Genomic DNA, 23,584 nt, shown 5'->3' with positions numbered 1-23,584 from the left:
AAGCAAGAAATCATCCTTCAATAAGTTAATGTAATGTTTTAGGGTAGAACACAAAGTTTTCTTTCAAATGCTAGCAGGCTAAATGTAAAATACAGTAAAATGAGCTTAAAAGCAGTTGAGGAACAACTTGTGAAAAACAAAAACTAATAATCGCTTTTCAAATGCAACAAAACAAAGAATGCTGCCAGAGTCTATAAGACTGGTAGATGAATTGGCATATAAAAGGAGCACATAGAGATAAAGCTAGAACCCCAAAACTGAATGATGTTTTGTTTCTACGCTTACTGTAGAAGAGCCTGGAGAGATTCTCAGACTGATATTTCTTTGTAGACAGATAAACTCAACTTGAGAAAAATAACCAGTCAAAATCTTATTTACTTGGTGATTGAAATAGCAGGACTAGTGACTGTGGTATACTTCTCAATTAACACCCTTTTTGTACCAGAGGACAAATTAATATTATGCTAATATTTAACAGAGATTCTAAGGGAAATAAAGGAATTTCAGATTCAGAGAATACAGACTACAGAATCCAGAACACAGAATGACAGAATCCAGAATCAAAGAATACAGTTTCAGCTCTGACAACTGTAGTGGGTACATTAGTAGAAACTATAATAAAGAATAAAATTAATGGATGCATGTACAAATAAGATCTTTGGAGGAAGAGTCAAAACAGCTTTTTTGACAGACAGACATTCCTCATATATTTTGGAAGTCTTCTGAAGCTGTCAACAGAACTTTAGGTACAGTTTACTTAGATTTTCATTCAGCCTTTAGCACAGCCTTCAGCAAAAGCCCTTAAATCATGCAGCCATAGAGTAGAAAGAAATCACTTTTTCACACTTCCAGAAGTAAACTTCCAGAAATCATTGCCAGGAGGTTGGGGAAGCAGACAGGATTATACAAATTTAGGGTCTAGAGGCCTGTAAACAGATACCAAAGGAAATAGTCCTCTTACAAATGTCCTCTGACATGACAAATGCGCGTGCTGGAGGAAACTACAGAGAGGGTTAGATCACAGAAAGTAGCCAGGTTCATGTGCTCTCCCTAAATAGCATCACCTGCTGTCACTCTTGAATACAGTATGCTAGGCCAAATGGACCAGCAGGGCATTTTTTATGTTCCTATCTGGACACGGTGACAAATACATGCATGCAAATCTTAGCCCTCTCCCTACTCTAAAGAAAGGTGCAGTAAAAAACCCCTAATGCATCCATCTAGTTTGGAAATCAACATGCAGAGGTACCACGAACAGACTTTACTGAGCTGACAGTTCATCACACAGGTAAACTAGCAACCCTCATCAACAACCCTGTTATACTTAGCTGTTCCCTCTCTCATTCTTGAATTTTGAAGGGAACAGAGGACACAAGAAGTTTGCACTAAATAAGTTGTGCAAAAAACACAGTGAGCTTCAAGCAGTTTGTCACCTTACACTGGTGTTCACTGAATCAACTGAGTTTGAAAACATCACTGGCCTGCTGGTTTCTTCTCTGTTGGAAGTGGTGGGATCTTGACGGTTTGGATCTTTTTCAGCAAAGATATACACAGTCCAGGAGTCTTGGCAAACATGCCTACTTACATGTTTTCTGTGACAGTCTTTAGTATTTCACTTTTTATGCCAAGCAAGCCTCAGCTTGATGAGGATGGGAAAACTATGTATTAGTCAGTAGCATAAGCCTTATTTCATATGCATATGCAAAAGAGTTACAATGTTAGTGGTAGTGCTGCAGCTGACAATGTAGCTGTGTGCAAAACCAGCTGTCTGAAGCACTGGAAGCATCTGCTTCCTTCTCTTACAACATTAGACCAATATACACATAGATAGCAATGTTTAGCTACTTCACAATTGATATATGCATGGTTAGCATGATCTTTAGGACCAGTGTTTGTGCCTGGTTTGTCAGTCTCAGGTGTTGGCATCAGCTTCCACTGGAACATTGTGTTGATAGCAAGCCAGATGTGCTCACACTCAGCATAGATGCAAATACACTTATCATATGTGCACCAGCCACATCCAGGACACCCTCCTTACCCCTTCATCCCCTCTGTGATGGCCTGAATGAAGCTACCAGGGCAGGAAAAGAAATCTGCTCATGGATGAATTCTGGGAGTCTATGGGAGAGCAAGCCCACTGCTGGGTGCAGAACTGGGAGGAGAGGAAATCCCTCAGAGAGCTCAGAATGGTTCAGGGCCTGTCTCCCAGAGACCACCATAAGCAGCCTTGTGAGACGAGACTGAGCAGAAGCCCTGACCCTGCATTTAGACCTGCCAGCACAACCCGACCGTGCTGCAGGTTGCAGAGGAAAGGCCAGAGCAATGGTCGTGCATTGGAAGCCCGGGAAGACTTACTTCTTCGCTAATTATTCACTAATGCTTCAGCTCACAGTGAGGTAAATTATATTGTCACATTCCTGTTCTGTATCTATCTCACCTGCCTTCAGCTCAGATGAGGATAATGCCTCTTGAGCATGACCACAGATCAAAGACACAGCAGCAGCAGCCAGCTGCCATTTCCTGGGCTGTTGGTGGATGCTGCCAGTGTGGGGGCCTGGCTCGCTCCTGAAGTGTGTTGTAATCATATGGCATGCAAGCACGCCTGCTGCATTAGACTTGTGGGTGAGTAAATGAAACAGTCCTGCCAGACAGGAACGAAGGTAGGCAGTATGGATTGTCAGCCATGCTTTATTACTGTGCTCAAAGGCCAATGGTCACTCCCTGGAATGGATTCCAGAGGCAATACAGACATATCTGTATTAAAAAACCAACCCACTGTGTTTACCTTGGGCTTGAGTGCTCACCTACAGGTGATCTGCAGCCAAATATTCCGTAGCCAAATATTCCAGTGATTTTAGGACTACTGCAAGTTCTGCCCACGTTTCAGAGGCCCAGGCGATGTTTCCTGTGATCGTTCAACAAGTCAAGTGATAGGAATGGAGATGTCTCCCTTGTAAGAAACAACTGTTCTACATGGCTCACGCACTCCTTTTCCCAGCGGATCAGCCAGGTGCCCACTCTCCTCATGAGCAGAATATACACACCTGCCTTGCCAGGGCAACAGCTTCTGCTCTTTATGTTTATTTAGCTGTAGTGTTTGTAAACGCCAACGTGTATTTTGTAAAGGTTCACCTTTTAATAACTTTTATAAACACCAGCGTACGTGAGCGACTGCCGGCAGCCGCCTCCCCCGCCCCGCGGCCGCAGCCTCTGAAGAACCAACGGCTTCCGCGCAGGGCGGGGCCTGGCCTTCCGTTACCGCTCCTGCGGGCGCGCGCGCCTCGGCCCGCTCGGCCTCTCCGCCGCAAAGCCTCTTGGGAGTTGTGGTCCTCCACGCTTTCTCTCTCACGGCAGGTCTGCCGCCCGTGGACTGCCTGTCCCACAGAGCCTTGCGCGGGCGGGGCGGGCGGGGCTGGCGCCCGGAAGGCGGCTCTGGCAGCCGGCGGCAGGGCGGCTAGTTCAAGTTGCCATAGCGGCGAGGTGAGGAGGCGTGTGGGGTTGTCGGGCGTGCGCGGGGAAGGGGTCGGCTTCGCTTCGGGGCGGTGGGGCGTCCTCCCGCAGCTGCTGTGCCGTGAGGGCTGGGGGCGCGGGGAGGGCAGAGCCGGGGGCTGCGGCCAGAGCGGCGTGCGGGAGGGGGCTGCGCTGCCGCTCGGGGCTGGCGGAGCGCCGCGGGAGGGCGGGCGCCGAGGTGAGCGGCGCCGGGCCGCGCGGCCGCGGCGTTACTGAGGGACCGCGGCGGCAGCCGGCGGGCCTGGCGGAGGCCCGGCCGTCGGCGTGCCCGGCGCCGTTCTGGGGTTGTCCCGCTACCCCTGGGGCTTTCGCGATCCTGTCCGGGGCAGAAGATCCAGGAGGCCCGGAGGCTCTCAGAGATGAGGTCAGGTGTTAGTAAAGTTCGATACGTGCACGGCCGGAGGAGGATTTGCAGAGGGCGTTAGTCGAGCTTACTTGCTGCGAACAGTGTGAAGGAACCGTTTTCTGTGCCGTGGTGCTGAGAGTGCTGGGAACGTGGTGTCGTAAGTTGGCGGTAAAGTGTGGTACTGGTGCCTGAAAGCATGATGGTGAAATGTCACCATGTTGGATCACCTTCCTGGCTTTTTGGAAACTTCTCCTGGCTCAATTAGAAGCGCTGCAGGAAGGGCCTTTCAGGTGTGATGTCCATTTCTGGAACAGCTATTGAATTTTTTGTCATGCTCAGTCTTAACTATAGGGCTTCAAACATGCCTTTAGAATGCTGTCGTGGTTTAACCCCAGCCAGCAACTAAGCACCACCCAGCTGCTCACTTGCTACCCCCCTGGTGGGATGGGGGAGAGAATCGGAAAAAAGAAAAAACTCGTGGGTTGAGATAAAGACAGTTTAATAGGACAGAAAGGAAGAAAATAATAATAATAACAATAACATGACAGTAATAATAAAATGCTTGGGATATACAAAACAAGTGACACACTGTGCAATTACTCACCACTCACTGACCGATGCCCAGTTAGTCCCCAGCTCCCTCCAGTTTATATACTCGGTATGATGACACATGGTATGGAATATTCCTTTGGCCAGTTTGGATCAGCTGTCCTGGCTGTGTCCCCTCCCAACTTCTTGTGCCCCTCCAGCTTTCTTGCTGGCTGGGCATGAGAAGCTGAAAAATCCTTGACTTGATTATTGCTAAATAGTGTTTATACTAAAAACATCAGTGTGTTATCAATATTACCGTCATACTAAATCTAAAACATAACAGTATACTAGCTACTAGAAAGAAAATTAACTCTATCCCAGACAAAACCAGGGCAAGCACTAAGTTAGTTACCTAGTGATAGAATAGTCCTCATGGAGCTAAACAAATAAAAATACCTGAGAAGTAATCAGTTTGTGTATACTTAGTTTATCTTTTGTTTACATGAGCTGGAGAACTTGTTGTTGAGATTGGCAGCTGTACTTTATGTTTGCTTTATCCTGCAGATCTCTTAACAAGAGAGTCCTCAGTGTAACTGACATGCCCTGTTTTCTACAGGGAAGGAAAATACTGAGTATGGATGTTTTTCCTCAGTGCAAGAAAGGTTATAATCTGTTTGGGTAGACTAAAAACCAGTAAAAGACAAATGATTCTCACTGTCAAGTAGGTTGTATGCTCATGTGCTGAAATCAGTCTAGGTTTTTGGAAAAAGTGATAATAGGCTTTTTTTGGTTTAAATAGGCAAGTGTACATACAGAATATTTGTACAAATTTGTACTTTATGATTTTTTTTTTTAAATCTGAAATGAAACTTCTGTAATTCCTTTAAAAATGAGGATGTTGCTTTGTATGAAACAAAACTTCTTCAACTTAAAAGACTTAAAGTTCCTCTTAGGTTGCTCATGAGAACAAAAAGGAATGCTACTTAACCATAAATAGAAAGTTTTCTTCAGACAAAATGTCCTCCTGTGTTTAGCATTTACTTTTCTGTTTACCTTGTTTACTAGCCTTTCTTCAGTGCTTTGGACAGTAAGTATCTTAATGAGTTTATTTTTGGACAGCTGAAAACAAGCCCATTAATCTTTTCTGCTGTAAATCTTCATTTCCCTTTTGTTTTCTCCAGTGTCGTAGCTTTTCAGTAGTTGGGGCTCTTATGTTTGAGATGCTTCTCAGAACGATGTTTTCAGCAGATAAGTCAACTGCTGTTTTTCATTTATTTCTATCAGTGCCTATCTCTTTTTCTGACATTACAAGTTGCCATACTTGTCTAACTAGAGGTACCTGTAGGGCCATATTCAGAGGCCCACTCTCAAAAGAGTCTGAGAAATTTTTAAGAATTTAGTTCCCATCAGCTGAGATGCAATAACTAACCTTTTGAATTATGCTGGCTTATGCCTTTTCATCAGGAAATGAGTTAAAACACTTTCTATCATTTGAATGTTCTTACATGTCTCATTGTTCTTAATTTCTCTGTCTACTCGGGTATCCTTAAAAAGTCCTCTTTCACTAATGTGAAACTGATAATGTTGTAAGTGATGTTGTTATTTTGGGGCTTTTAGCTTCTAGAAAGAAATATGACATGATGGAATTAAGAGTTAAGCCTAGTCTTTCACTAGGAGCTGTTTGACTCGCAGACAAGCTATATGAATTGCATAATGTAAGGTTAGTTTTCTAGCTCTTGTGGGGTATTTCTGTGCAGTATTCTACATACAGAGTAAATCCAACATAGGCTTTTCTGCTCAGTTTGGGAGAAAAAGACAATTTTCTTCCTGTGAAACTGTGAATGGAGTTCTGAAGAATCTAAATTGCCAAAACAACGTTTACTATGACTTTGTAGTTGAGGTAATATATGACAGATATAGACCATCAGCCATTTGCTATGATCATTAAAATTGAATGTGTTGTGACTGTAAGAATGATTACAGTCAGACAAAATATGCTGGCACGTAGATCCATGAGTAGATGAGGACTAGATTCCTGTGGATTAATGTCTCAGGGTTGAGTTTCTAATAAGGTTGATCTTGTGCTTAATTCTTAGTGTGGCTATTAATAGGGTCTCCCCTTTACTTGGTGTCTTAAAGATATTTTCACAAAATGCTGAAACTGAAAACCTTTGTTAAGCTTGGAGGAAATTGATCACTGAATCAGTTGCTTATTGGGTTTTGAGGCATTGTGCTGCTTGTCATGCTTGGTAAGATCAGAAAGAGAAGTTTTAGCCCAGAGAACTGGCACTGCAGTTATAGAAGGAATTCAAAATTACTCTAGAACAGCTGATGCCAAACTTGCTTGAGAGGAGTCTCATTTCATGTTTATCAGTGATACCTGTGGTCTGTGTGCTGGAATATGGATCTTGCTGATGTCTATATGAGGTTCTAGTAAAGGTCAAGGGGAAAATACAGCTTGATGTAGTAATGTGCAGGACAAAGTTGTTTGGGGTTTTTTGTACTGAATTATGTTAAAAATGAATATTATTCCATGTTGTTACTTATACTGGTGTTTTGTTTCTTTATTTTTCTCTGTCTTTGAAAATATCCTGTATTTCCTGTTTCCCAGTGCTCAGTGTTTATGCTTTCTCAGCCTCATTTAGACTTCACTTCAGCTGATCAGAGTGAGAGGCACTGGAATACTGAATTCTGATACTGGCAGTAAAAATGTGTTTCAGTGAGATAAGGGGAGGGGAAGGTGAGATAAATTCATCACTTCAGAAAATGTAAGGAATAGACTGAGTACGTTGATTTACTCTCCTTTCATGTTTGAAAAGTCTGGGGGACACAAATTTACAACCTTTTAAAAATGAAATATAAGGCTCTGGAAAAACATCAAGTTGCCTCTATATAAAATACAATATAAGAATTGAATCTCATCTATGATTTCTTTGGGAAACTTCGGCTTTAATGACTAGAAGAATGACACTTTTATGGTGGCTTTTTTTTGTGTTGACTACAGGACCAAAGAGAGTTCGAGAGTTTGCCAGTCTATTTCCTCTTCCCCAAAGTAGGCTCAGACTGCCTCTCCCAACAGATGCTGTTAACACAGATCTTGTGATGGTGATTCTGTGACCTTTAGGCAAACTGCTGTAGTGTGTAATAGTTTAAGAAAAAATTTCTATCTAACCTACCTTTTGAAGGCTGTGATTTTAATCAGTTACTATGTGACTTTATCATACTGGTCATAGCTGTCTGTAGCTTTTAATAGTTTCTTTTCCTGTCTCTGATGATTGCTATCCTATTTACCCTCCTCTACCTCTCCATTCTTAAGCCTCAGCAATCCCCATTCTTTCCTCACAAGCTGTATTTCTTCTGCTTCAAGTAATTTTTGAATTTTAGTCAAGTCAATTGCCCCAGCATCAACATAGTAATCTGGGTTACTTCGGATTAACATTGGATAAAAGAAATATTTCCCAATTTACAAAATTACCCTTATTTTTACATCTCGTATGGTGTTAACTTTTTCTTCTCAGAACATGACATTGTTGATGCACATTCAACTTGAAATACTGAAGCTCTTGAATAGCCTTTTTTTTTTCTCTTTCACCTACTGACTTCTGTTTTCCTTGCTGTATTTGTCCAGTCAGACAACTAGTGTCAGCTGCAAACTTAATAAACAGATTATATTACATTATCAGGTCATTTAACGAAAATATATAGTGGATTCACTCCAGGTTCTCACTTGATGCCTCTCTCCAATTTGCCACTTAATTTCTGTTAACTGCTCTATGTGTTCTGATAATCACCCTCTTCCATTTTAGGAAAGCTTAATTTAGTTCATGTTTATTTAGCTTACTTTTGTGAATGTCGTGTGTCCAAGGTTTTAAAAAAAAAAAAAAGTGACCTGTACTGCTTCTTCCCTGTTTAACAAATTTAGTTACTCATTACCAAATCGATTGATTTGACATCAATGGATGTCAATGGATGTGGGTTTTTTTTTTGTGAGAACAGATCTTTTGTTGGAAACTTAAAATAGTCTATTTTAATTTTTTCCACATATTTAAATTAAGTTGATTCATCTATAACTTCTTGGCCACAGTTTTCTTTCCTTCCCTTCTTTTTAAGACACTGCATTTGCTTTCTTCCATAATATCTCCAATTCTCCTTAAGTCATTAAGATACTGGTTTTTAGACTTGCTTCAGACAGTCAGTTACTTGGCGTTATTTGTCTTAATTGGCCCTGACCAATCTGAATATAGCTTAGCAAGTAGTGCGAGGTAAAGGGGAATGGTTCTGCAGACCAGAACAATTGATAAAGCCTTGATGTCTCCACTGTATGTTTTGGGGGGAGAATTTGCTTTGGGCTATGGTCTTATCCTGGGTACTGAACACTTAGAAGTAGTGAGAGTGCATCTTTTGATTTAGTTCTCTCCTAATGGGCTCTGCCTCTTGAATCTTGGCACTGCTTCATGGTGTGAACAAACATAATAACTGAGGAGCAGCTGGAAGATCTGCTTCAAAAGTACATCCTGCTGACCTGAACCAGAAAGGCTAAAGTAAATGTAGTCTGAGGCTATTAAATTGCTCTAGGAGTGTTGTGCAAATCAGAGACTGTTCAGTCACAATCAGGATTTAACATTCATTACTTTTTCTGGTCTTCCTGCCTAGGTTTCAAGATACTAATGGCAGATTCATCCAGTGATTCAGACAACTTTCTTAGGGGTCGAATAGGAAGGCGGCCACCTTTGAGAGCAACCTACAACAGAGCTCGGAACTATGGTGCTGAAGAAGTCACAGAGAAGATCCATACTTTAGCAAGCACTTTACAGGTTGTTTACAAAATATGGTTTTAAAGTATTTATACAGTCTGTATTTCTGAAACATAGGGTCAAATTTTCATTTCTGAAGTTGTGGAAAATACTGTACTGATGGGAAATATTGCTTTCTGTGCAAATCAAAAAGGTTTTGGGAAGTTGATCATATTGCCTTGAGCTGAAAGTATGTGGCTTGTTACACTTTTATACAGCTGTTATTTCAGACAGTAATAGAATGTTGTTAGAAACAATTAAATGTTTGGTAATACTGTTTATAAAGTTAGCAAACTGAATAATGCCAAATAAACTTTGTCAGATTCTCACAAGAGATGTTAAATTTTGTAGCAGAAGGTTCCAGCCCCATCTTTGTTGTCTTGTACTGTGTAAAATTTCCCAATTCCTGATGAAGTAAAAATGTAGGCAGTCAATTCCCTCATGATAGAGCTTACAATTCAAATATTTTCTACATGTGGAACAGCACAGTGAGAAGCAGTATTTGTAAACTTGTAAGAGATCCATACCTGAGCAGGAAGAAGTATTCATCTAATTCCTGCTGCTTCGGTGGAGGCAGCAGGGGAAATCTCTGAATCTGTTTTGCAAGTGGGAGGAGACATTTAGCTGTCTTGACACAATTTATTGCCATTCTTCTCTAGCTGACAGTTCTGAATACCTAGAGTGGGTGGGCTTATGTATTATCACTTGTGTTGAAGTATTGTTTGTCTGGCAATATTTTTTTTTCTTTTTAATATGTGAGAAGAGAAAAGTCTATATAGAATGCTGAATTTAAACTTCAAAACTTCTTTACTGGAAAATAATCATCAAGTTAGAAAAGAGATGACTTAATAAGAATGTAATCTGACTATTTTTTAAAAGGACTCTTTGGTATTGTCCTGTTTCTGTCTAACCTCTTTCTAGCTGCTCTTTTGAAATTCTGATTTTAAGCTAATTGCTTTTTGTGGACTGCTTTTCAGCAGATCTGCCATCTGATCCAGCTCTTCATCTGGTCAGAGTGCTCATGCAGAGACCTTCTGCAGAAACCTTATCTATTGTGTTGATCTTCAAAAATTTGTTATTTCTCAGTTAACTTAATTCTGTTTTACAGGCAGGTAATGTTAAGATCTTTGGATTAAAAAGGTTTTTCTACAGAGTGGCTGAAACTTACAAAACTTTTTATTTGAAGCCAAGGCCTTACTGTTGTACTGTAAATGATAGTGTGGTTTGGGGTTTTTTTTGTTTGTTGTTTTGGGTTTTTTTTGTTCACTTTAGCTGCTCTGTACATCTTCAGGTTCTGGTTATTTGAATAGAATTTTGAATACTTAGACCCTTTAAAAAGCACTTGTGTTTTCAATTTACTCTTATAAACCAAGAATAATGAAGACAACAGTAATGTTTGATCAGAGGAGGTTTCTGTTTTGACTTTTCTTCCTCAAACTTTTTTTTTTTTAAGGATACCAACAGAAATCTAAGACATGTTGACCATTTGCTAGGACAATACAGAGAATACAACAAGGAACAAACTGAAGCAATAGCAACTGTGAGCAACTTTCAGTTTATCTTAACTTCTTGAATCTTTTCTGCTAATAGCATTCATAGGTGGAAACTTTGTAGTAATGGACAAACTATATCAAGAGTTAAGTAGATGTAAACAGAAACTTTTCATATTTATTTGAGCAATCTAAATCAAACTATAGTAATATGTTACATAATGAAGGTTTTGTAGCTTCCTTACTTTTCTGGTTTACAAGCACCAAAGAGATTGTTGTTATGATACTATGCCAAGTATAAGGTGCATAGCTGAAATAGAGTATTAGGGAACATATTTCCTTTGCATTAATAAGTGATAAGATAAAAGCTGAATTATAGCAGGGAATGAGATTGTGATCATACTGGTGTAGGTTTTTTTCCTGTCATTCTACAGCTTCCTGTCAGTCAACAGCTTCTGAATCTGGTGACCAGCTTTCTCTAAATTGTAGAAAGGGTGAAATACTCATGAATATCAAGCTTCTACAAGTTTGAAAGCAGGTGTCTAGACAGAGAAAGTAAATTAGTGCTGGTAGGGCAAGAGAGGTTTCTAATGTGGTTACAAACAAACTGCAGCAAGTGCTGCCTTGAAACATACATATGAGATATAGGAATATTTTGCATGTGAAGGTAGAGAGAAAAAGAAAAAGTAAATATGTAGAAAAGAAGGCTTGTTTTCTTCAGACAACTTGCTTTCTAAATCAGTATGCACAAGCTCTGCATGGAAGTAATTGGGAATATTGTATGCCTCAATTTTTTTTCTTCTGTTTGAATGCTGGTTGTGTCTTTATAAGCTTTACTTTGGTATTGAATTTGTGGAATTTCTGGTGGGCATTGGAACCATTTAAGATTGTTTTTAACAAATACTGATACTAAATGTAGTTCAAAATTGTTATTCTGGAAAAATTTTCTATTAGGAAACATCAAGGTGAGACATCACTTAAAGTTAGTTTTGACTTAATGTCCATTCTTCTTAGTCATGCTAGGTGGCTTTTGATTATGGCTCAAGTGGAGGAGAAATCTAGAGACTCTAACCATCTCTTGCCTGAGCTTTAAATAGTAAAATCAGTCTTATTAGTAAAAATAGCATGTTTCTCTGAGTTCCTGTTCCCTTTCTGAAGCAGAAGTTTCCACTCACATAGAATAGATGTATGTGTTTGGTATGTGGGAAGAAGCAGCTGGGATCAGGAAGTAGTGTATCTATTTTCCTTCTATAATAAATATTTGAGAAAAACTTGAATAAATTTCTCATTTGGATGGTGATGTGTTGGGTTTTTTTTCACAATGATAGTCAGTCAAGTGTTTCTACTGCATTAGACAAACTTGTTTATCTAAGAATATTTTCCTCCAAATGAAATACGTGTTTAGGGGTCTGTCAGTTATGCCGAGTATTGTACTGTCTGACTCTTAATTCTTGATGATCTTTTCCTTAAAAAAGACTTTCTTCAGACCATTGTATAGCATATTTGCATTTATGAATTGGTGACTGTTGGGCTGCTGAGGAGCTATTTTCCATTCTAATTTATAAATTAGTCTTGCTACCCCATTGTGAGGTGCCTGGTGTCTGCCTGTGAATCAGTGCAAAACTTGCTATGTATCTTACAGGGTCAGGAAGGTTTGCTGCTCAGAACTTTATTTTGTTCTTGCTGTTGTTGATTCTCTAGTGGTGGGAACATTGTACTCTCCATATGTGCTCTGTTCCAGAGCAATGTTATTCTCCTGCTGACTTCACTGTTGGTCTGTGATTTTGTTATGTCCATGGAGGACAGGAATAGTAAAGGTTCTGTTCTGCCCTTTGGGGTGGGGAGGTGGGGGAGAGTGGGAGGAGAGAATGTTTTGGAGTGGGGTTTTTTTTCTTTTTGCTCATGTGAGGCTTTGGAGAGGTTTAAAAGTAATTAGCCTTTGAGAGAGATCTGGTTGGGTTTTTTTGTTTTCTTTTTTCTGGTGGCACTGATGTTTGTCTCTTTAAATAAATTAAAAACAAAACAAAACAACAAAAGAAAGAAGAAATGGGAAAGGACCAAAACGTTAGGCACTGTTTTGATGGGATTTAAACAGCTTATAGATGAGAAGTCGAGGAATGGAATTCAGATTGGTGAATATTAAAGATATTCTGTTCAAATTTGTGTATGTTAATATCTCTGTTCTACTGTCACTAGCCTCTCTTCATTCTTTTAATAATTAAGTTGTTTTTTAAGAGAACACAGATACCTTAAAATATGACGATGTTGCTAATGTAAATTATAATTCAAAATTTTTAAAAAATTTTTTGGCCATTGTTCTGTTCTAAAGAAACAGACTGAAGAACAAGGTTGTTAATTCTGGACACTGTCATGGTTCTTTGTTTAAAAAAATAAAAATAATAAAAAAATCCAGCTGTCTGGTTTCAGGTAGAAAGGATGAAAATGAGTGCTGTAAAGCTAAAACACTGAAATTGAGCACCTGTAGCTTAATTCAGAGTTTTTGTTGCCCTATTAAAGATGCAAGATAAGTCTTTGACAGAGTCAAGTTAGATTTGAAAATTGAGTTATTGCTGTTCTTTCTTTGATCCTCTGGCATATTCATGATTTTTTTTTTTTTTAAGTTTCAGCTTTTTGAATACAAAAGTGATCTTTTGTTACATACATGCATTGCTGTATCTTTTTCCCTCAAGTAGCCTCATTCTTTTTGAGAAAGCATTAGAAAATCCTTAAGGTTTTTGGTTTGAGAGTTTCTTAGTGATGATGAAGTTGTTCTTATAGTACCATATAATGAAAACATAATACTTTAAAAAGAACCTAAGCAAGCATTGAAAGCTTCAGAAAAGATTTAACATAGTGTTTTATGCTTTGGGAAAAAAGTGTTGCCCAGAGAGAGATCCAACACTGTGTATAATTCTGCAAGAATAAAGAAGCAATTTAACCATTGTGTACAAGCCTCTGTTAGGGAGAGGGAAGGTGAACCTTTAGAAATGGATGTTTTGTGGATTGTCAAATTAAAGGTGTGACAAACGCAAATGGCTAAGAACCGAAGTTAGTAAATGCAATCTTAGAAAATGTGGTGAGTTGACCCTGGCTGGATGCCGGGTGCCCACCAAAGCCTTTCTATCACTCCCCCCTTCTCAGCTGGACAGGGGAGAGAAAATATAACAAAGGCCTTGTGGGTCGAGATAAGGACAGGAGAGATCACTTACCAATTACCGTCACGGGCAAAACAGACTCAACTTGGGGAAAACTAACTCAATTTATTACCAATCAACCAGAGTAGGGTAATGAGAAATAAAACCAAATCTCAAAACACCTTCCCTCCACACCTCCCTTCTTCCCGGGCACAACTTCACTCCCGGATTCTCTACCAAGCCCCCCCAGAGGTGCAGGGGGATGGGGAATGGGGTTTACGGTCAGTTCATCACACATTGTCTCTGCTGCTTTATCCTCCTCAGGGGCAGGACTCATCACACTCTTCCCCTGCTCCAGCGTGGGGTGCCTCCCACGGGAGCCAGTCCTCCATGAACTTCTCCAATGTAGGTCCTTCCCATGGGCTACAGTTCTTCATGAACTGCTCCAGCATGGGTGCCTTCCATGAGCTGCAGTCCTTCAGGAGCACACTGCTCCGGTGTGGGTCCCCGACGGGGTCACAAGTCCTGACAGAAAACCTGCTCCATGGGCTCCTCTCTCCATGGATCTGCAGGTCCTGCCAGGAGCCTGCTCCAGCGTGGGCTTCCCACGGGGTCACAGCCTCCTTCGGGCACCCACCTGCTCCGGTGTGGGGTCCTCCATGGGCTGCAGGTGGATATCTGCTCCACTGTGGACCTGCCTGGGCTGCAGGGGGACAGCCTGCCTCACCATGGTCTTCCCCATGGGCTGCAGGGGGATCTCTGCTCCGGTGCCTGGAGCACCTCCTCCCCCTCCTCCTTCACTGACCTTGGGGTCTTCAGGGTTGTTGCTCTCGCATGTTCTCACTCCTCTTGCCGGCTGCCGTTTCTGTGTGTCCCGCAACTTTTTTTCCTTCTTAAATATGTTATCCCAGAGGCACTACCACTGTCGCTGATGGGCTCGGCCTTGGCCAGTGGCGGGTCCATCTTAGAGCCGGCTAGTATTGGCTCTGTTGGACATGGGGGAAGCTTCTAGCAGCTTCTTACAGAAGCCACCCCTGTAACCCCCCCTCCGCTACCAAAATCTTGCCACACAAGCCCAATACAGAAGATAAGATGCAAGTTTGAAAAATGAAGAACTTGTTTAGTAATATAGTTAGTTCTGAACTTTAAGTTGGGAATGGCTGCCTTTTTCAGGAAGTGTAACTACTAAAAGTTGGGCTTGATGTAAAGCTGCCTAGTGAAATTTGATAGCCATATGTCAAATTGATTCCAGGTAGGGCTGGTAGAAAAATTCCAATTAAAAAAATATTCTTTGGAGTTGTTTTCTGGATTTTGCAGGGCAGTTGTTGAGCATTGCTGGCAAATAGGTCTTATTTTGGTTGTAGGAGACATACTTTTTTTTTCAGTTTTTCTGGTGTGTTGCACCACTGTTTTAAGAAACTTCATATTTGAAGCTGCCAATGTTGGAAAGATGTTTTGTTTAGTTATAGGAATATGACATATGAGATATTGAAGAAAAGCTGTTATTAATTCATAGGTATACTTGGCTTAAAAATAGTTTTGATTCTTTTAATGACTTTTTTTGAAAAATAATATTTTACATGCATGTCGTTTTTTTTAATCAGTCTATGTTCATATTTCAGTAAATTGTAATTTCTCTGCAGTTAAAAGAAACACTGGAACAATCTATAGGTCAGTTAAGGAGCCAACGATTAACCCGAAACTCTGGAATGAGAAGTGCTTCTCTCTCAAGCTTATATCCTAGTGATCTGGATGGAGGAGGAGTGTCAGGTAAAATACTTAAGGTGCTTGAGTATACTTAAATTGTGTCATATAGCTTTTCTATGGAAAGAGGAAATTAAGAAGAAAAGTGTGTAAAGATAGTGGCGTGAAGTTATCATTGATTACTTCAAAGAAATTCAGTTTAGAAATTTTTGAGACCTGCATTAAGTTATACAGTTGTTTATTTGGTAAATTCTTATAGCTTTCTGTTACATAGTCTTTTCTGCTGGTATCCTGAGAGATCTAAATGACACATTGATTCTTTCAGCAGAGAAAATTCCTTGTCCACTTCATGAGTTGTAGGTACATACAAGTTAAAGCTAAATCCAAAAGATATTGCAGCTTCTGAAGCTTGCTTCACAGCAAAAAGGAAAGTTAAATTTTAAATGCATGAGATTATGGATGTGTGGATGAAATTATGTAAGGCTCAGTAGAAAAAGAAAAACTGGACCAATGTATAACCTACAGAAAAGTAGTTTCTTCTTGTATGTCTCTCTGCAAATTCATATTTTAGGAAAAGGTGTATTTTGGAGGAGTATTCCTCCTAGAAGTACCATTTCATATATTTTAGTAGAAAGCTCTAAACTTTCATTTTTCTAATGTGAAAGCTGTGAAGTACTGTAGTTTGAAGCTATAATAGACCCAGGTGGAGGAAAAGCTGTTGCTTGGGCAAATAAAACTTGAATCAAAAACTGCCTATTCCTTGGAGGAACAAAGGAAACCTCTTTCTTACCCATCACACACGTATTCCAGAAATATTTCAGTTGAAGAATAATCCTGGGAAGAGCTAAACAAGAAGTATGCCTGTGCATTTTATGTAACTTTAGTAGTTGTTTTGTCTGTAATGTGGCCTATAAGGATATTGGCAAGATGAAACACACGTTTTTCATGAAGCAAAATGAAAAATTTCCAGTACAAAGTTTTGTCTTCCTACTTATTTTTTTATCTCTTATCTCATAAAGGGAACCGCCACTTCCTGCCTACTTCTCCTCTCAGGGATTATGGAGACTCACAGGGCAATAAACATCGAAGGTCTAGATCTGCAAGTGTTCGATTTGTCAATGAGGCAGATAATTTGGACCAGGTACAGAGCACTAATGGGAGTTGCTTCCCCAAATAGGCAATATGTGGTCACCAGGCTCTTTGCTTTTACATCAAATGAGATTATTCTGATGATGCAGCTAAGAATGTTTCAGCTATGAAGTGTACTTTCAATGTTACGTGCCATTCTTCGTTAGGCAGTCACTTATTGTATTTATCAGCATCATGAAATTTCATGCAAATCTATCATTATAGAGAGAAAGGTGGTAGTGATATCAAAAGGAATGTATGAAAATTATCTCTGTACTTCTTAGGCCACATATAAGAAAGAAAAATCATCTCTGAATATGTGATTAACATCCACCTACATGCTGAAATCCAGTGTGGCTATAAAGGGGATTGTTCTGCATTAGTTAATGGCACAGGATCTTGGTGCTTTTGCTCTTTACTTCAGTGTAGCCTGGATTGATTTTGAGCCAGCTAGTTCTCCATCTTAATTCTAGGTCTGACCTGTGAGTGGGATAATTTGACCCTGTTCTTCAGGCAGATGATGCGAGGAGGAGAGGATGTGTATGGCACTGGTAATTTTCATACCCCTCAACTTGTGTCTACTTGCAGACTCTTCAGAAAAAATGAATTAATTACTTTAATGGATAAGATTATAGGCTTTCTATATCTTACAGATAGAGAGGAGATTTCAGTACCTGTTTTTGCTCTTTCAGAGTGGCTAGAGCTGCTTGAGTGAATCCCTTTGTGTGGACTAATTTGTCCAGGAGAAATGTATTATGACTAATACTAAAGCACCTAATTGTAAGGTGTTCATGTTGACTTCACTAAATCAGTCTCAACTTCCAAATAATTAGTTTTAAACTTAACCACAATACATTCTCTCAGTTGACTTTTTGGGAAGTCTGAGTGCTACAGAAATTCCTAGACTTCTATTTAACCCTCTTTCATTGTCCTTTCAGTCTACTTCTTCCCCCATTCCTTCCTCCCCCAAGGTTAGTGTGGAACATAATCCTTGGAAGGAAGTAATGTTACATGGAAATCTTTCCTCCTAAGCTTCCAAAAAGCTTAGAACTATTTTAGACTACTAAATATTCTATAAATATCTTAGAAATTTTATTCAAGGGAGTTACTCCAATGCATACAAAATTCCTAGTTTATATTAAGTATGTAAGCAAATTGCTTTTTTTCCTGTTTTGATGATAACTGCTCATTTATTCCTTATTCTTGTCTTTGAGTGAGTGAATATGGCTTTACTCAATCATTAACTATTTTGTAAGAAGAGTATAGTGCTTTGAGGAATGATGAACTAGAAGTAGTCATTGATCATGACCATAGATAGACATTGGGGCAGAGAGAAGGCAGTACTGCTTGACTAAAGCTGTGGCTTTTTCTTCTTTCTGTAACCACAGTCCCTTTATTCCCATTATGACTGCTGCTAGCTAAGGTAATTTTCCAGCTGAACGGGTTTTTGGCACATTTGAGTATCTCTCCTTCTTAGGCTGATATGTTCTGAAAATATGTTGTGTTTTTCAAAGTCTCTTGTGTCAGGTTGAAATTTCTGGTTAGTCACACAGGGGAGATGGTAGTGCCTGTGTCAATGTTGAGGGCAGTCAGCTGGGCTATGGAAGATCCAGGTTTAAATCTTGGGCATAGAACAAGGGGTTATTATAAACCAGGGTTTTTCATAATGATGGTCCTGGCCACTGAGCTGTGGACAGCAGTAGGTTGGATTACGATGGATTAACTGTTACTTTTTATCCCATGAAGGATGGATAACCTATTACTTTTTTTATTTGCTCCCTTAACAACTTTGACTATAAATTGGGGGCCTGCTGAATGGGGAAATGGGAGGTTTTACAGAGGAAAATAGATGTATGGTGGTTTTTTTTTTCCCAAGCTCTGAAAATAGCATTCTAGTAGAGTATGTAAAGTCTTGGGCAAGGTAAAATACCTTTCCTTAGTGCTTTAGTAGTTCCTGAATACATCATAGTGTTCTGCTTGGTCACTTCCAATTTCATATGCCACCTTTTTATAGTAATATATATAGCTGGGCAGAACTTTGTTTCACTTATACTGGCATTTATTAGCAGGAAATGTGTCTTTCCTGACTTCACCTGTTCAGACCTTTCAGCTTGTTTGCATTAGGTTAAAATGATGGTGCACTGTCAGGTAACCAAAATGACCAAGCTCTGAACCATAGAAAAAAAACCATAGTTGGGAAACTTGGTTTAATAAATAATGTACTGAAAATCAAACTTCAATGACCAAGTGTTGTGAAGGGTTGATTGAAATAGAAGCGTGGAAGCCTCATCCACTCATCTAGGCTCATCTGCAATTCATGGAATTTTGTTACTTTGTAGGTTACTTTTATCTGCTTTATTTTATAAAGTGTGTATATATGTATTTTTGGAATATCACAGAAAAAAGTGTTCCTAAGCCTTGGCTTAATTTGTGTACTTTGATTTACAGCTGCATTCTTTCCACCAGTCTCTTCGAGATCTCAGTAGTGAACAAGTTCGCCTAGGAGACGACATCAGTCGGGAGCTTTCAAGAAGAAATCGGTATAAACAGAATATAACTCCATGTGAAGAATAGCGTGGAAAATAATTGTTATGCTTTTAAATAATTCTTAAACTCCTTTGTTCTTTTGTATTTAAAAAAAATAATTTGGGGGAGAGTGGGGGATTGCACAATGTGTAGATAAAAGCAGTGTTATGAACTGCTTATTCCATGTCATCTTGTGCAGTATTTATAAATGTAAGTAACACCCATCAGTTCTGATATGTGTAGTGTATGTAGCTTCCGCCCCCCCATTTTTTATATATGGACAAACCAACAAGAACTTGGGAATTTCTTTTATTACAACTTTGCTCCTTATTTGTTTTTGGTACTGGAGTCTCTTGAGGGCAAGCTCTCATGCAGGCCATAATGTTTTTTTAAAGTACATACTGTCTCAACATATGGTGCTTTGTCTAATAGCAATGACAGGAATTTGTCTTCTAATTCCTAGTAGGAACTAGTACTGTTCAAAAGGACTGTGTAGAAGTGTTCGTAATTTTGTACTTGTTGACCTGATACCTAGCCTTTCAAACTAGATGCTCTGTTATGTTCACTTGAGGAATGGAAATGCTTTTTATCATGAATTTTCCACTTGAGGCTGGTCTCTAATTACGCTAGCAATTTAAAGGCTGTAGAACAAATTGAAGTAGCATAAAAATCCAGAAGATTGCTGCTGTTTAAAATTATCACAGTCGATATTTAGTTTTTGTACTGTAGAATATTCTTACCTATATTTTTCTATGAAGGACTGATGCTGAATTAAGAAAGACTCTAGAAGAGTTGTCTGAAAAGCTCACTGAGTCCCAAAGACAAGAAACGGTGAGTGTGACTAATGTGAAAAGATGATGTATATTTAGTATTCTAAGCAGGATGTGGACTTCTAGTTTAATGCGTGTATTGGTAATGAGTACCACATTTTAGTACGTATATCTGAACATGCTCTTATCTAGGCTACTATAGGTTGTTATAATGTTACCCTTCCATAATGAAATCAGCAAGACAAGTTTTATACTTCAGGTACTTGTTTAAAGTAAAAGTGACTGTTTTACAAGTGTGTATGTAGTGATTTTTTCTGTTTCAAAATTCATGGTCTTGGAGAAAGCTGCTTTTTAACTTTGAACATCAGTTTGAACACTATCATACTTGTTGAAGATACCTTTTGAAAGGTAACAGTTTCCCGTGTTATGATGATGAATAATATTGTTTCCTCTTCCTCCCCCCTCTCTCCCTGTCCTTTTCAGTCCTTATCATCTGTGCAGCGTAACAGGAGAAATCTCTTTGGGCTGCACTCTTCTCTAAAGGCTTTGTGACAAATGTAACAAAGGAGGCAGGACAGCCATGATAGTCTCTTCTTTTTTACTTCCTGTATCTGCTGGAAGTAGACCAACTGCAGTCTATCTCTCTTAAATATAAAAGAGATCTGCTATTGAGGTGGAAGTCACAGTGTATTGCTGTAGGAACAAAAGAAGTTGAGAACCTCCCCAGTAGTTAGGAGGTGAAAATTCTGTAGGTAGTTCTCGACGTATAAGGCTTGAGTGTATGCTTTATGTAAATATTAATATGGTATCAGTAGCAATGCTGACTTTTCAGAGCAAGTGTTGTGTGTCCTTATTTTCCCATAGGTGATTCATCTTGCCCTAAAATTGCATGAATTGGTAGTAAATGCTCTGTCAAGAGCTTTAGTGATGTGTTTGTCACTGATAACAATATTGTTGGCACCGATCACCTGTTGGCACCAGCAGACTTAATAGTTGTACTTGTGTAAGTTCCTGACTCTACATGAAGTTGGACAGGGATTCAGGAGACTATAATCTATCAGTACCAGTTGTATGCTTGATATAATAGAATCTATCAGTGGAGGAAGACTTGTGTTGTTGGCCTTCCTAGGAAAATGTAACAGGCTATCTGTGTTAGAATGTTAGCTCTGCTTTCTCCTAATAGCCTGGTAAGATAAAATAAGTTTATCTGATAAAGAATTCTTGATACTTGCAAAACTCTGTGTTTTTCTTGTTGTGTCCTTCTTATCACTATACTTATTCTTTTTCTCTTTCATGTACCAGAAAACGAGCAAACTCAGTAAGTTTTAACCAAGGTCATTCTCAAGAAAATAGCTGCTACAGCTGGCTACCCTACAACTGTTCAATTGAACGAGAGAAACCTTCTTCCTCAATCCTCTGGAATGCTGGCAGCCACTGTCTTTTCATTAATGGAAGAAATAACTAACTCTTTGTGACTTCCTATAGTAGGATTTCAAGATTTGAAATCGAATGTTACAACTTTTGACCTGAGAGAAGCAAAAAAAGAGACATGTGAAGTGTAACAAGGAAGCTTTCTGTAGTTTGTTAATGGTAAGGGGAATACCAGAAGAGTCTCTTAGTTGAGAGACAACATTATCATCCAATAAAGCTATGAAAGCTGAAGTGTTTAATGACATTCTTTTAGTGAAGACACAAATACTCCAGTAAGCTGCAGTGAGGTGGTTTTCATGTATAGGACTAGTAAGACTTCCGCTGGAATATTCTGCTCATTGCTGCTTATTATCTTAGGAAGAACATTGGCCAAATGGAGAGAAGACCAGAAAGAGTAGAGGGAAAAAAAGAAAAGGGGGGGGGGAATAAAAAAGGCCACTCATTCAAAGACTTCCTTGAAAGTTTAAAACAACTGCTGGGGTTCAATTTGCAGAAGAAATATGTAGTTAGGAAAGATCTAGCCATGTATGATGAATGGTCAAGCAGTGGATGTTTAGTGAACGATATTAGAATAGAAAGGCATCTAATGATAATTCTGCACAATACTAGTCTAATCACTTGTGGCTTGGGAGCTGCTTGGTCTGGAATTGATCTCTGTACTTTCTGTACTTAGTAATCCCTCTGTGGATTTCTTTTCTGGAACTTGTCCAGTCTTTGTTATAACTTGCATATCTTTATCATCTTACTTGTCCTATAGCAAGGAGTTCTCCAGATAGATTACGTATTGTGAGAGGAGCTGCCACTTTTGTGGTGGTTTGTTTTTATTGGTTATTTTGTGTACGTGTGTGCATTTGGTATGTTTTGGTTGGAGTGTTTGTTTTGGTTTTTTTGTTGTTGGCTTTTTTGTTATTGTTGTAGGGTTTTTTTTTTTTTTAATCTAGCTGCTTTTTCATCCCTAATTTTCAGTGGAGGAGTTTGTTCAGTTTCTTCAGAGACCTTTCAGAGGATTCCCTTTCTCTTCAGGCTGAGGAATTCTGACATGCTTAATCGCTCATTGTATCCAGGCAATTCCACACCACTGAAAAAGCCTAGCGGTAGCAACATTCTGCACTGCTTCTTTACCTGTGCTCTCATACTAGGTGTGCATCTTTTGCCCTTGTTCAAAACTGTTACACTGATGCAGCTGGCAGAATGGGTGAGATGAGGTATATGCAAAAGAGGGGAATTTAGTATGGACATTAATAATAAAAATAACTCTAATGGTGGGCATAGCAAAGCATGAGATTAGAGTGCGTGTAGAAATTGTGGTCTGTTATTGCAGATTTTTGAGATCCTTTAGTACCTGTCTGTGTTTAGGAATTCTTCTGAGATTATTTAATTCAGAATTGATTTCTCACTGGTGAAAGTGAGTTGGGTAGGGGGAAATACTTTTTCCTCACAATTTCCTTATGCAAAGTTGTGCAGGAACTTTTTTATCACTTCGCTTTGGAGTGTTTGTTTATCATCTCCAGCAGTGCCATCCTTTTATTTGTATTCTACTGTATGGTTCTTGGTGATAAATTGTCAACTTGAAGTCTTGATAATTTGACAGGATGAGTTCATGGTAGAAACATTCTTTTCAGTTCAGTGTCCTTAAGTCTTTATTTCTGTAGGGACATACATCTAAATTCTTAAAGCTGTACTGTTCAGTATTTTCAGTGCTGTTTGAAAATTGCCTGTATATAGATGTGTGGTGATAAAGGTCTAGTCAATACAGTTGTTCTGAGTCACTAGTTCAGAATTTATTTTTATTAGAGGTTACAATTCTTACAGCCTGTTTGATGCTGAGTCTGAATAATTTTTTAAGAGGCACACAGCACAATCAATGCACATTAATTTTACCTTTAAAGGGAGCCTTTTCCACCCCAGTATAAAAAAATGGAGGACATCTGAGGTGATGACACAGGCATAGTTGGATGGCTGTTTCAAATCAAGAACTCTCAATGGCCTTGTACTTGAAAATCTACATGTGGTTTTGTATAAAGACTGCAGGTTCTACAACTCTCTACATCAAAATCTGTTATCTTATCTAGACATTTTGTGAGATTCCTTTTTTCTTGAAAAGAGTTTGGATATTTGCTAGAGAAATGTCCATACAGACCTATAAACAATTAGAAAGAATGTTTACTTTACTTTACTTACTTTATGGTTATATAAGGTAGCCCTCTTGGATATGTTGTTG

The 23,584-nt window shown here is 39.2% G+C and overlaps 1 protein-coding gene across 24 annotated transcripts in view; it reads left to right on the top strand.

The window, feature by feature from the left end:
- Positions 1-3,404: 3,404 nt before the first annotated feature.
- Positions 3,405-23,584, top strand: part of CEP128 (centrosomal protein 128) — a 150,290-nt gene continuing 130,110 nt past the window's right edge. For 5 of the 24 annotated variants that reach the window (XR_008234530.1, XR_008234536.1, XR_008234535.1 and 2 more), the window contains exons 1-7: positions 3,769-4,146; positions 9,041-9,201; positions 10,634-10,720; positions 15,448-15,574; positions 16,528-16,649; positions 19,085-19,176; positions 19,921-19,993. Coding sequence is in view for 16 of the 24 variants with exons in the window: in XM_052782913.1 (XP_052638873.1) it covers positions 9,055-9,201; positions 10,634-10,720; positions 15,448-15,574; positions 16,528-16,649; positions 19,085-19,176; positions 19,921-19,993 (648 nt within the window). In the remaining 8 variants the exon portion in view is untranslated. Of the gene's footprint in view, positions 3,481-3,767; positions 4,147-5,011; positions 5,475-9,040; positions 9,202-10,633; positions 10,721-15,447; positions 15,575-16,527; positions 16,650-17,109; positions 17,188-19,084; positions 19,177-19,920; positions 19,994-23,584 lie in introns of those variants that run through there. The other 19 variants (XR_008234534.1, XR_008234533.1, XR_008234531.1 and 16 more) reach the window with 14 other exon arrangements.

This window comes from Harpia harpyja, chromosome 3, assembly GCF_026419915.1.
Source record: "Harpia harpyja isolate bHarHar1 chromosome 3, bHarHar1 primary haplotype, whole genome shotgun sequence".
In the NCBI taxonomy this organism is placed as follows: domain Eukaryota; kingdom Metazoa; phylum Chordata; class Aves; order Accipitriformes; family Accipitridae; genus Harpia; species Harpia harpyja.
The sequence above is the reverse complement of the archived record's forward strand: the minus strand, read 5'-3'. Positions and strand labels throughout refer to the sequence as shown.